Below are 13,967 nucleotides of genomic sequence, written 5' to 3' on the forward strand. Positions count from 1 at the left end.
TCATGAAAAGGGTTTTAGAAGAAGCTGAATGGTGAGGAAAAAATGAATCAGTGTCAATTAAATTGACATTTATTTTGTGATTGCTCTTGATTTCATTCTTGATAATTGACCGAAGAAAGAAGATTAGGTGTCAATGGAATCCAATGGAATTCACAATCAATTGATTCTATCCATGGTAACCTGGTGATGATAAATATGGTTGATTTAGTGAAAGGCATCGAAATGAAGTTGAACAATAAAACATTAACTTTATTACAGTTATTGATAAATGGACATTCAGTTGTGACATTTATATTTTAAGATGAAGTAGATTCATATTATTGATAGTCTTTAATCACTGCAGTTGAGATAACAAATGGAAACTTTTCTTTTAAATCAAAACATATTTCAATCAACATTGAAAATTCAATTTTCTGGTCAAACAATCAATCAATTTACATCCAATTTGAGCTAATTATTAAACTAAAAACCCATAAAAATATCCATCGATTCCCTCAGAAAGCTTTGAGATAAAGAGATCAATCGATGGATATTAGTTTCATAACTTATTTGTCAAAGATTAACCCATTTCAATGCTGTATCTTGTTTCCATTATTTTCATTCATTATTCAGTTCATGACTATCGATAAAGAAATCTTGACTCGAAAATTTCTGAGAAAGCAATTTATGCTTTTACTCAAAACCCAATAAATACAGCCAAATCTTGGTTCATAATTGAAATCAATTTTCCCAACAAGACTCGACTTTTGAATGACTTTTGAATGATTTTATACCGATATCGCTGTTACATTGGGCAGCATTGAATTTTGTGTAATGCATGGTACAATATATTCTGGATTGGTTTCGTCAAGAGTGCGGAAAGTGAACGATGAAATGTCAATAGTAACTGGTTCACTTGGAGTTGGTGGTTGACCATCGAAAAGCCAAAGATTTATGTGAACATTTTCATTTCCATGAGCCATATGGTATCTTGTATCGGTGTGATTGAAATATTGCTTTTCATCACTTTCCTTGGTCAACCTAAATGTCACACCACAAGGTGACCAGGTAAACTCGGCTTGACTACGGCCAGGAGAAGGTTTGATGTCAAATCGAAAGATGTTTCCAGGAACTTCATGAGGTTGGATAGTAAATTGAGCATTTGTTGTTAAATTTGCTTCTCCAAATTTAGATATTTCAATGTCTACTTCACGATTAAATACTTCTGGAGCATTGTCTTCCCATGTAAACAAACCTAGACAAATTTGAGGAGGAAGAGTGGCGATCTCCGATTCAATGATCCACTGATAAGTGCCATGACCAAGGGAGGAAACAGTGTAAATCTCGGCTGAACTCCACTTTCCTTCACTCAACGGTTTGGATGTAAGAGTCAATGTATCATTGGTGACACTAATGCTATCATTGGTGAAATAGTTTGGTCCTGGACTGCGATAGCCATCCTTGATTCGCCAAGTATAACCACTCCAGTCAATAGTTTGATTGTCATAGGTCCATTGATCAGCATTTGAATGGCAAGTGAAGACTAACAATAAATAAAAGACACATTTACTTGTTAAAGACTGTGATGTGGCCATGTTAATGAATTGGTAACAACTGTTTAACTGGCAAATGATGCTTCCTTCATCAGTATAAATCAAACAAACACTTCAACCTTTGTTTACAAATTGCTAATCTATGTTTTTATTCCCATTTTCATGATAAACACCCGTATTAGATTAGAAAATGTTAGATTCGTCAGATTATATGTAAGAATATTACATTTTTGTTACATAAACCGGACTTAATTGTTTGGTGTAAAAATACATAATATCTTATCAAATTATTAACACATGAAATTGAGGAAATTGTCTATTGTCATTCAATTGAAACTTTCCTTGTCATTGATGATAATTTATCAAAGATCGATTGAAAATTTTGAAACACTTTGAGACAGACTTTTCCCCACTTTAGCAATCTCTTGCATTGTCCAACCACACTAATCTAACGCATCCTTTATTCACAACCTTCATATCTATCATATCCGAAAGTGATGAACAATTTGGTGGATTTGGCTGGAATCGCATGAAAAAATTGATTGAAAATGTGGTGGAAAAAAATCGGTCTCCTTTGATTAGATTGCATGTTTCTATGCCAGATACCCATTGGTATCCATGAAACTTTAACCCATTCCATCTGATTCATTTCCCATATGATTTGATTCGCGTCACAATATTGGCAAATACTGTTACACCCCACACCAAGATTATTGGAACTTGAATCATTTTTTGGAGGAATATCAACAATCAATTCTATGGTCTAATTGAGGCGTTTGTTTTCCAAGAAAATCAAAGTAATTTTCCTTCTTTTTTCAATCTTTTTTTCAATTCGCAGCTCAGAATGAAGATCTGAGAGTTTCTTCATATTTCACAGTAGTTAGCACTCAATTGTATGATTTGTATTCTGATCTGTATGATTGATAACAGAAATGTTGCAAAATTGATGCTATCGTTATCATTAGAGCCAACAGTTGTATAAATGTTATGTTATAAAGTTCATCTAATCTTTCTCCAGGTTCTTCAAGATTAGAATGGTAAACCAGTTGAATATTCACTGTACTTTATCGACTTTTTTGATGTTCTCGAAAGAGGAGTCTTAAAGCCTACTGGATGAAAGATCATCATAGTAGTTAAATATGTTAAGTATGATTAACCGAATGATGATCCAATCGATAGTTTTATAGCGGCCATCAAAAAATCCATGAAACTCAAGATGGTCTTTGGTAATAAACTGGTGGAACTGATCAACATTGAAAATCCAGAGTATGTTATGATAGGAAAAGAAAGGATTCATAATGAAAACAGTTAAATTGATTAAACCCAATTTACCTACAAGCATGTACATAAATTATAAGAAAATGAAATTGCTAGCAAACTCACATCTGTTCAAATGATAGTTCATCGCCTTAATGTTTGGAAACCTTTTGACTACTGATCTGCATTTGATTTAATCAAATCAAATCATTCCTTGGTATCTAAATATAAGGAGTTACTTGTAAACCCATATCAAAATGGAATCAAAACACGACAGCAGACCAAAAGATGAAAACAAGTGTTGATAATGAAGGGAAACTGCCATCAACTCGACGTGTTTGGTAAGCAAAGCCATTGGAAATTTCATCAGGGCTTCAGGATTCGATATTCCTATCCGTTACTTCTTATTGTTTTATACTTTCATTTAATCTCATCTGATTAATCTTTAAGCCACTGTTAAATAGATCTCTTTCCAATCTAAAACAAATAAACAGCCTCAATTATACTTGATGTTTAAATAACTGGTTTTTATTAGCATTTCTCCATTCATTTTAATATCTCATTTCTATTTTTAAAAATAATGCTAATTGATTTAAATCAGTACCACTAAATGAGCTTTCTATTTACCCTGTTAATGGTTAAACCAAGTTTGGTGTGATGCCAAAAGATATACGACTTGTAAATCCTGTCAAGAACGGAATCAACGTCGTTCTTGTTTACATTTTTCTTTGTATCAATTACATGAAATAATAGAGTGGACATTGACTTTTAGCCAGTCAATTTAAAAATTAAATAAAAATAACGCCAGAGAAGAAAATTTTACAATGTTTAACCGATAGAATAGCTTGTTGAAACCTAAAAGGTAAGCAATACCTTTCTTGCTTGTTTAATGCACTTCTTGCTTGAATAATTGTTTGTTTTTATAAAATGTATAAAACCATTTGCGAAGTAAATTGAACAAAAAACTTTAGTTTTTCATAAGAAATTTGTTCTATTATGCATTTTTAAGATATTACTAAAGCGATATTATTTTTTCAGAACCAAATGTGATAAGTAAAACTGCACATAGTCTTCGTCACGGTCTTCAGAAAAAAGAACTCGATGATGACGATTGAAAGGGGTTATTTAACTTGAAATCGATGATGATGAGTAATTAGAAAAAGTCTTGAAAACAATTATTTGATGATAGTACTAATGAAGATTGATCTGGTGAGCAGGATGTTTGAGATCCGGATTTGGCTGGACCCCAGATTCGTATAGTAGAATCGTCAGAGGCACTCGCTAACAATTGAGGATATTTGGAATTCCAAGAGACACAATTCACAGTTCTCGCATGACCTGTTAGAACGTTAATAGGTCTCTCTCTTTTTATGTGCCATATATAAACTTTATGATCTGAAGAAATAGAAAATAGCAAAAGATAGAATTAGTTGTTGATTAATTTTATTTATTTTGATCATCTTTTCAATAATTTTACATCGAAAGAGACCATCAAAAAGAAATGTGAAAATGAAAATACCTTCACTTCCACTTGCGACGTAAACTTGATTAACTCCGCCGAAGCAAGAATGTATTGTGTAATATCCTTGTGTGACGCCTTGAAATTTTCTCACAAGTATTCTATCTTCCAAATCCCAAAGATGAACACCCTGGGAAGAAACATTAACCAAAGCTAACCTTCCTGTCTCATCGGTACAAAATGATATAATGGAATGATCTTCTTGAATACTAAGTAAAGAGAAGAGAAAAAATGGATTAACATTCAATTAACTTCAAAATTATTACAATAATTGAAAATGAAATTTTAATATCCATAATGGATCGCATGTGATAAATAGTTGAGTCTCTTACATGTTAAAATCAATGACGTCTTCCAAATTATAACCTCTGATACGATGGTGGGTATCGGCAGCTAAAATTGTTTTTCCATCTTTGCGATAGCTCAAGGATTGCACTCTAACGCCTTCCCATTGGTCCAAGATAGCTCCATCTATATCCTATATTGGTCAAGTGATTAAAAAAACAATGAAAATTTAAATTAAAATTTTAAACAAATGAAATCTACATTCTTAACAGCTTTTGGTGCATGTTTGCTTGAAAATTTTATAATCGAGAACGAGATTTTGTAGACTTTAAAACACAGTATGAACCTACACATTGATAGAATTGACCTCTTAAGCCTCCAGTCACAAATTTTCTGCCATCTTTATGCCAAGAACAGGTTGTTAGGCTATCTTCTGGACTATGACTAACTTTGACTCGGAGCTCACCAGTCTAAAAAAAGATAAAAAACAAGTTAGATACTTAAAACGGGCTTTAAGATTACCATAAAAAAAAGATAGGAACTTACTTGTACATTCCAAACCCATAGATCTGAGCAATCATCAGGTCCACAGGCAATAATATAATTGTCATCGGGACTCCATGAAATATAAGATACACCATATGAATGGCCGTCGAATGTGTGCTTGTGTTTTAAAGTTAAAGTGTCCTGAGATGTAAAAGATAAAATTTATGATGAAATAGACAATTGGCATTTACAAGCTAATATTTGCTTACTGGATCAACGTCCCAAATAATAACAGTACTATCTTTTGAGCCTGACGCCAATTTGGTCCCATCATTTGAAAAACGACAAAACCAAACTTCATCGCCATGATCAGTGAGAATTTGAGTAGTTTCACAGGGCATGTTTTCTCTGTGAGAATAAAAATAAGATATAAGTACATAATTAGCAATATTTCAACACTGTAGAATGAGAAATCTGGATAGATTTAAATGAGATGGACTTACTTGCTACAAGTATGGTCAACGAGTAGAGAATAATTATCGTAATTTTTTTCGTTGATATTATTATGATAAAAGCAGCGTTCTTTTTGTAATTCAATCGCTTGGCACAAGAGTGTCCGTAAACGTCTCGGAGGTAGCATAACTGAAGGCGGAAGGAAAGCCTGAAGTTTCTCCATTAATAATTGCCTCGATTGTAGGCCTTTGCCATCCCAGCCAGATAATTTACGCAGTTCATCTCCAGGATTACACATAATGAAGCGACTTAGCTCATGAACCCGATTGATTTTGTGATTTAACGGAGTTAATTCATTACGAAGACAGTAAAGTGCATCAATTACACGGTTGTCATCCAAAAACTCAAGATATTTTTGCTCTAAGAGTAGAAACTTAATTTCTAAAAGAGCTTGTGGATGCTCTAACATGGACTTAAGTTCAAGAAGGTCATCTTCGGCTTTAACCCAATCACCTTCAATAACATGAGTTTGAAACTTTGTAGCTGCTGGATGATCTAACCTACAACCAGATTCTTTGATAAGCTGCTCCACTGTTTGACTTAAGCCAAGTCCTTGAAGATGCTGTCCAATCAACTTAATTATATCTCTTTCAGTTCGAGATTTAATCTTCACATGAGGCAGTGTAGTGGCGGAACCATTGGTATCAGTGTAACTGGTACCATCTCCATTCTGTTGATGACTCTCACCAGAATCATTTCGACTACCAATGGGCTCCTGATGAGAGTAACCTTTATCCTCGCTAGCAGTTCCATCATTAACTAGGCAGCCATTTGTTGGACAATTGGTTTGCTGCATCGTACTACAGTTACCCTCGGAGACGCTTGATAAATTCCGAGTGTCTACTTCTTCAGCCAGGAAAGACAGCGAAGGTGCAGATCTCCTCTGCCTTTTCCGAGGTGGAGGTGATACTGGGGGAGTTATACCACCCTCAGAAGACCCTTCTCTATCCGAATATGAGGCCAGGCTTAGTTTTTACGTGATACTAAAAGATAGATGAAAAATGAAAGGATTTGAGAATAGGGTACTTTAAAGAAAACATCAATAATAGACATCAATTTACAGTTTATAGAGGTTTTTATTGTTGCTGGCTATGTGGTGCACGGTCTTGATACAGTCAGCCAAAATATACAACCAAAGACCATAAGGAGATAGGGGGAAAAACGAGGGTGAACACTAAGAATACTAACTAATGGGATTAAAAAGAAAACACAATTTAAATATTCAAGTTTAAACGTATTTTGAAACTTCAGTTGATTAAAATTTAACAACAAAGGAAAATAATCAACAAGACTTTTCTTCATACAGTCAATACAAATACTTTTGAGATGACGCCATCTCTTATCTCCTTCTGCTATTTGAAAGTCAAAACACCAAAACCTTTAATTTTTAAAAGAATAGACAAATTCAAATTGGACAAATTAACATTATTTATTTATTAGGATTAAAAAATGTTGACTTGTTGAAATTGTTCAGGGTGCTGCTCAGATTTTTGAAGAGGATAATTCTGAGAATTTTGATTTTGGTAGAATCTCTCACTACTTCCACAATCGGTTTCGTGAGCACAAGTTAACACTTCTTGATTGAAGAAGGTTCCTTCAGGACAGTTGAATGAATGTTTGAGTGTTTGTTCGGGTGCACTCTCAGATGATTGGCATACATGGTAAACTTGGCATTTCTCCGAGACGTCGGCAAAATACCCATTCTTGTTACGGCAATCGAAGTCGTATTCTTTCACTTTAACAGGCTAAAAGATGCGAATAATAAAATAAGAAAATTAAACAAATTTAGAAAAAATAAATCAAAGAATAAATTATCTAGAAATATTATTTTTACCTCTGGCTCTGGGTCTTCACTCATCAATTGTTGTTGGACAAACTGTCCGTTGGCGATGGCCAAGAAAACAAAGAAAATGGAAATACGGGAAAACATGATGAAATATCAACTGGAATGGTGAAACAGGTAGAACAATTGAAGGAAACACTAAAATACAATAGTCTTCAAAGGTTTCGTGGACCTTATATCCAAAATCTTAGCCCATCCTCCGTGGTTCAGAGATTGGTTACAGTGTCTAAGAAGATCGTTTCCGACGGAAATGAACTTTCTTAAACCAGGCTCAAAAGTATTCTTATCCTATTTTTGAAAATCCCAGATTAACCGATACCTTTTAAAGAGTTATCACAAGAAAACGAACATTTCCAAAGATAAGATCTAAATATCACAGTAATGTGTTTTGTCGAACTCCATAAACCTTTTTGCCAAAAGTATGGACACAGCCTTTTGTCTGCATTTCATGCAATTCAACATCTACAATAAAACTTGTTAAAATTTTGACTGTCTTGACTAACGCAAAACTGTTGCAAGGAGGAGAACCGAAAATGTCGTTTTATTACCTCCTAACTAGCCGAAGAAACAATTTCTATCGAGTCATGGTGTTGAAGTTTTTATTCAAAATTCTCAAATTATTCAAAGCATTTATGCAACTAAAAATGGTCTGCATTTATTAAACAAAATAATTTCATGGAGCGTTTTCATTGTCAAATAATTAACATCAATACAAGGTTTTAATATTTATGCACAAAAGTGTTTTTATCGAAATTTATTCTACAAAAATTTATTACATATTGAGTGGGTCTATCTTCTTTTTATTTGATTTATTTTTACGCCTTTTCACTGAATGAGAAACCAGATGAAGTGTAGCATCTTGTCCAGGTAACTTTTTCCGGGATCCTTTGCTTCCGTGTAAAACACTTTGTAATGTTGGGGGAACTATATAATCAGGAATATGTTTAAGATGATTGAATTTCTGTTTTGTAGTTCCTAAGGTTTTGTCTTGAGTGAGAACTTTTAGATCTTTTGGATTCGCTTTGAAATAAGCTTTCAGTTTTTCCGAACTAAGAAGTTCTTTACGAATTTCTTTTATTCGAGCTTCCTTGATTGCAATACCAGTTACTGCTCTTAGAGCATCTCTAGAACGATATCTGAATGCTTCTAACTCTTCCATTCTAAAGTTGTATGGCTTGAAATTAGAATCGATTTGTAACTTTTCTTTCATTAGCTCATAACGTGGCATTTCTTTTGGACATATCAAGGACAGAACTGTACCATCAGTATCATGGGATCCACGAGCTGTTCTTCCAACTCTGTGAATATATGAAGCTACTGTTAGAGGGAAATCAAAGTTAACAACATTGGAAACAAATTGAAAGTCGATTCCTCTAGAAACGTTTGATAAATTATCTTCAGTCCGTCTTTTTTTCTTCGAGCTTTCTTTACTGTCTTTGTTGTCTTTGCTGTTCTTTTCGTCGTTTTTATCGGCGTCGGACCAGATCGCATCATTTGCTATGATGATTTCATAAACTCCTTTGTTAAATTCTTCTATGGTTAAACAACGTGACTTTACAGGCAGTTCAGAGTTTAAGACACAGCTTCTGACTCCGAATTGTTCTAGAAATAGTTTTATCTTATAGCACATATTTGTTGTGTTGACAAAGATTAGAGTTTTTCCAGCGATTAAATTCAGCTTGAATAGGGCTGCTAAAATAACAAATTTTTCATCGTCATCACATTTAATAACATATTGATCCAAATTCTCAACAATGTCAGGCTCTTCCAATTTACATGATACAGGATTTTTGAGAAATTTTTTCATTTCTTTGATGTCTTCAGCCGCAGCTTCCAACGTAGCAGATACCAGGAAACACTGGCAAAAGGAATTATTCATTGCTGAAGTAAAAATTTTTAAAATCTCTTCTTTGTAGAAAAATGAAAAAACTAAATCAGCTTCATCAACCACTAGAAATTTAAGGCCAGAACATAAACTTTCCATCTGAAATGAAAAAAAGAAATGTAAGTCAACGATTCATCTTACAGGACCACAAAATACGAGCCAAGAAGAGCGACGTAAAATTGAGTTTATTTAGCACACATTCTGCTTCAAAGGTTATTGTAATATGCTTTAAAGAAAAGGTAGTGTGCAAAATTGAGGGTAAGGTTTGATTATGAATTCACTCACTTTGGTATATTTGATTAGTTTGGCTGGTGTTGAGACAATTAAATCCTGATCTTCAATAATTGTCGTGTTAATCTTTTCATCTTTACCTTCCAGTAAAGAAGTTATACGGACCAGATTTGATGAGCTTCGATTAAGTTGAGTAGCAGTAACAAAGATCTGGCGACAGAGTTCTTTAGTTGGAGCTAGTATAACCGCACTAGTACGTTGTTCGCAATTGTTTTGTTTGTCGATAATTATCCTGTTCAATATAGGAATCAGATAAGCTGCGGTTTTACCACAACCTGTTCTCCCACTAACAAGAATATCTTTACCTTCCAGAGCAAGGGGAATAACAGCCGATTGAATTCCAGTTGGCTTTGACCATCCAACCATTTTGATTGATTTTTGTAAACGATGGTCTAATCCAAAGTCATCAAAGCTTTCAATCTCCAGATCCATGTTGATAAAAATTAATCACGTATGAAATAAAATACCCAAGAATATCAAGTGTTGAACTAAGAGAGGTTTAAAGAGAAACGCATATTGAAATGAACAAGCATGGATACAAATGATTTTAGTCACTATGGAGACGCACATTTGAAATGAAGTCAAGCGCACAAAACAAAATTTTTTCAAATATTTTTCAGATAAAAAGATGGAATTTTAAAGTGAGAATAAAAATGTTATTGTTATTGAATGGTTCTAAGCAATATGAGAACTATCTAAATCTAAAATAAAATGAGTCCTAATAAAAATGCAACTTGCAATATAAGACAAAACTCACTGTAAGAGACAAGAACGAAGATTTTAAAGAGCGTATCTAAATTATTGTTAACTTGAACGTCCACATTTAAATTACATATGTACCCTAGTCTACAAAATCGCAGATTTAGCTTAATCAGAACAATAAGATAAAAGTAATGGTAAATTTGCGCAATTAAAACATTGCTCAATCAAACATTAACTCATAAATCAGAAGACAGTAGCCTCAAATTGTCATAAGAGTGATACCATTAGTTATTCATTTTGTTACCCTTAAATATAATTGCATAACAATCAATTACACTAGTTTCACGCTTAGGTTAGTTTTTGATAAGTGCCGTCTACTATATTACCAATGGTATTATTAAAGATCTAAAGAACAGTAGGTGGCGTCTATCAGAAAAAAGATATCCGTTGAACTAATGTACTCACTTGAAAGATCAATTGTTTTCCCAAGTGACCATGATTTACCTTCAAATTAACCCTTAAGGTGGTTTTCGTGAATATACATGGCTGTGTGTATGAAAATAAATTGCGGGGAGCTCTGGAATAATAATAGATGTTGAGTTAAGAGCACACACCCGCTTTGAATTATATGTTATATTTTGACTTAAAACAATATTATGTGCAATATTTACTAATATTGCATATAATATTAAATCATATTGCATTGCATTATTGCATTAAATCAAATTCTTACAATCAAAAGAATAAAATATATGCAATACTATTGAAATGTCACTACTATTGCACATCTTTTGATATGAACACATATTAGTTTACACAAATTTACAAGAATTAATTAATTTAACACACTTCGGTTTATATTGTTTTACAAATTTTAAACACTGTATGAATGTTAATGCAAAATAGCCGCTGCATTTAATTCAAAAATTTTAAAAGTTGGTATTCTTTTTCCTGTTTGTTTATGAAGTCTGGGTCTGGGGCTATCTATGCGGGAACAAAGTACACTAGTTTTATAAGACGATAGATCAGAATAACATTTTTTAACTTAATTATATTTTTATGCATAAATAAGTATTCTTAACTTGACTTACAAAAGTTTACCTTTAATTATCTGCTTTTCAGTTTTTCAGTATCTTGACAATACTGTCAAAATTTTGATAGGTGATATTGAAATTAAATTGAAAATTAAATATAAAAACCATATTTCAAAATCTGAAATACTATACACAACCAGCACTAATTGTAGGTTACTTGAATAAAGTTCATTATTATTGCACAGTCATGAAATTATCGGCTGGAGTTTGGGAAATAGGAATTACGAAAAAGATACTGTCATACCGAATTGGGAGTGAATCCAAATCTCATCTAATGAAGGTTATTCTAATAAAAAATTCTTTCTTCTTTGAGTCAAGTTTGTTATCTAATGAAAACATAGAAAAATTAATACTTAGCAACACTTAAAAAGTGTTTGAAACGAATCTGATTGAGTATAATGCATAGACCAGTTTGGGGAGTCGATATCCTGATAAGTATTTCTGACAGTACTTTGACAGTACTGTAAAACTAGTGACAATAACATTAACATCGCAAGCAAAATATTTGCACTGAGTTTTTTATTTTCATGTAACTGAAATAATAATTGAATCAGATTTTTTTGTTTATTTTGGTAATTTATTTGAACTAAAAAAACTAGCAAATAAAGTAAATATCAAAAAACTAGCAATATACTTGCATAGTAAATTATAAATTGGTTTTTGATTTATATAAATGCTTGAAAATTATTCAGCTGTTATTTTTTTCATTTCCCGTTGATGGTCTTGGCAGCCAGCATTGCGGTCGTAAATGCTCCTCATAATCCTTTATGTTTCTTAAGCCTAGTCCACATCCAACGCATACGATCACAATGTTGTTTTCGAACACATGTCCGATCAATCGTTCTTGATCGCCATTTTCAAACTTGCCTCCACAAGCACAACCATCATAATGGCATTTTTCGTCATCTGCTGCTGCACCAATTGCTTGATCACGGATCGCGTCCAATCGATGAATTGTAATTACTTTTTCAGCAGAGATTTCCACCATCTGGAATCTTGGTGATTTTGCTTTATCAGGGTATCGTATATTCTTAGGCACGTAAATGATTTGATAAAATTTGTCGTCTTCACTGAAAGTAAAAAATAACAAAATGATAACATCATAATAAAAATAAGGATGAAAAATTTCGATTGATTGATAAAAAAACTTACATATTGACACGATATTTTGTAGGGGAATAATGAAATTTTTTGAAAACTTCGATGAATTCAAATGACGGATTTTGTTTTAGCTCTTCCATGAAAATGTCAAAACCTTTTTCTTCTGAATAACAGTCAGATGCTTGCATCTGGTAATGAATTTTTTCGAGAAAATTATTCAATTCCTCTTCAAAGCTTTCAGGTGAAGTTATCTTTTCGACGTTTATTTGTGCGCCTCTCAGATTTTTGTTTGATCTTGAATCTGATTTTTGGGGATCCTCGGAAGCAGCTCGTACTTGATATGGACAAGCTTTTCCGTGGTCTCCGACACCTGCCTTATAGGATAAAGGCTCTTGGCAGTAGACACAATACCAAGTTGCGATGAGTTTAGAAATTTTACCAACAACAGTGTTAGTTGTGCGTGGAGTTTTTCCATCATGATAAGTACATGTTGAACGATCACATTCTCTGTAGGTACAAACGGAAAGATCTTTTTTTATATCAACTTTCCTGGTGTAATGTGTACGAATGTAATCCTTCAAATCCTTGTCCGTGTGAGTTTGTCCATTTTTGTCATAAATTTGCCATGTACACGAATATGTATCTTTCTCTTCGTTTCTGGTCGATTTCAATAACCCGACGTTTATCAAGTTTTTGATAGTTGACCTGTAAATACAAAACAGAACCAAATAAGTAAAAAATAAATTCAATGAGATCCGATTACTTACGAGTAGTCACGGCCTTCCCCTATATAAGAGGGTTTCATTAAATTCAAGCCAAAATTCCAGATTTTTGACCGAATGGAAACATCATCATCTTTCAAATTCAGAGCTTCAGTCCGCTCAAACCACTTTTTATTTCGAGATGTACTCCGTACAGGAGATCTTAATCCAAAGTCATCAAAGCTTTCAATCTCCAGATCCATGTTGATAAAAATTAATCACGTATGAAATAAAATACCCAAGAATATTAAGTGTCGAACTTAGAGAAGTTTAAAGAGAAACGCATATTGAAATGAACAAGCATGGATACAAATGATTTCAGTCACTATGGAGACGCACATTTGAAATAGTCAAGCGCACAAAACAAAATTTTTTCAAATATTTTTCGGTAAGAGTAAGGTTTTACGGACTAAGGCGGAACTTAAATCACACACTTTTGCTAACCAATGGTAAAATTGATAAATAATACACAAACATGTGAACATTCAAATTTAATTGTTTTTCATATGAAATTTATGATTAATCAGAATTTTCTCTACTCCTCTTTCAGTATCCATGGATTTGAGACAAGATTAGTAACTACAGTCACCTACCAAAAAGTGCACCTACCAGAAACTGCACATAATTTTTTCAATGGCCCCTAACAAGGAGGAGTTTTATCTACTTTTGGATTTCGTCGAATTTTGATTCGATTTCTT

General features: G+C 33.1%; 4 protein-coding genes across 4 annotated transcripts; all 4 read right to left on the bottom strand.

Annotated features, from left to right (window-relative positions):
• Window positions 1-3,755: 3,755 nt before the first annotated feature.
• LOC107366257 (WD repeat-containing protein 26) lies at window positions 3,756-6,868 on the bottom strand. Its single transcript, XM_089267486.1, has 8 exons — window positions 6,654-6,868; window positions 5,583-6,575; window positions 5,349-5,487; window positions 5,140-5,280; window positions 4,944-5,063; window positions 4,641-4,786; window positions 4,309-4,517; window positions 3,756-4,184 (listed from the first exon to the last, which is right to left on the bottom strand). Exons 2-8 carry the CDS (start codon window positions 6,386-6,388, stop codon window positions 3,943-3,945), a joined length of 1,803 nt encoding a protein of 600 aa, XP_089123612.1. The 5' UTR covers window positions 6,389-6,575; window positions 6,654-6,868; the 3' UTR covers window positions 3,756-3,942.
• Window positions 6,869-7,000: 132 nt separating this feature from the next.
• On the bottom strand, window positions 7,001-7,575 carry LOC107366258 (U-scoloptoxin(01)-Er1a-like). Its single transcript, XM_015933841.3, has 2 exons — window positions 7,427-7,575; window positions 7,001-7,337 (listed from the first exon to the last, which is right to left on the bottom strand). Exons 1-2 carry the CDS (start codon window positions 7,520-7,522, stop codon window positions 7,035-7,037), a joined length of 399 nt encoding a protein of 132 aa, XP_015789327.1. The 5' UTR covers window positions 7,523-7,575; the 3' UTR covers window positions 7,001-7,034.
• A 489-nt stretch (window positions 7,576-8,064) lies between these two features.
• Ddx56 (putative ATP-dependent RNA helicase DDX56) lies at window positions 8,065-10,115 on the bottom strand. The gene is made up of 2 exons (XM_015933829.3): window positions 9,606-10,115; window positions 8,065-9,419 (listed from the first exon to the last, which is right to left on the bottom strand). The coding sequence occupies exons 1-2, from the start codon at window positions 10,041-10,043 to the stop codon at window positions 8,208-8,210; spliced, it is 1,650 nt and encodes a 549-aa protein (XP_015789315.1). The 5' UTR covers window positions 10,044-10,115; the 3' UTR covers window positions 8,065-8,207.
• A 1,796-nt stretch (window positions 10,116-11,911) lies between these two features.
• On the bottom strand, window positions 11,912-13,593 carry LOC107366045 (uncharacterized). The gene is made up of 3 exons (XM_015933622.3): window positions 13,276-13,593; window positions 12,560-13,213; window positions 11,912-12,477 (listed from the first exon to the last, which is right to left on the bottom strand). The coding sequence occupies exons 1-3, from the start codon at window positions 13,470-13,472 to the stop codon at window positions 12,096-12,098; spliced, it is 1,233 nt and encodes a 410-aa protein (XP_015789108.1). The 5' UTR covers window positions 13,473-13,593; the 3' UTR covers window positions 11,912-12,095.
• Window positions 13,594-13,967: the final 374 nt, after the last annotated feature.

The sequence above is a fragment of the Tetranychus urticae genome, chromosome 2 (genome assembly GCF_039701765.1).
Source record: "Tetranychus urticae isolate SD_2017Ah chromosome 2, NJAU_TeUrti_SD_1.0, whole genome shotgun sequence".
Classification (NCBI taxonomy): domain Eukaryota; kingdom Metazoa; phylum Arthropoda; class Arachnida; order Trombidiformes; family Tetranychidae; genus Tetranychus; species Tetranychus urticae.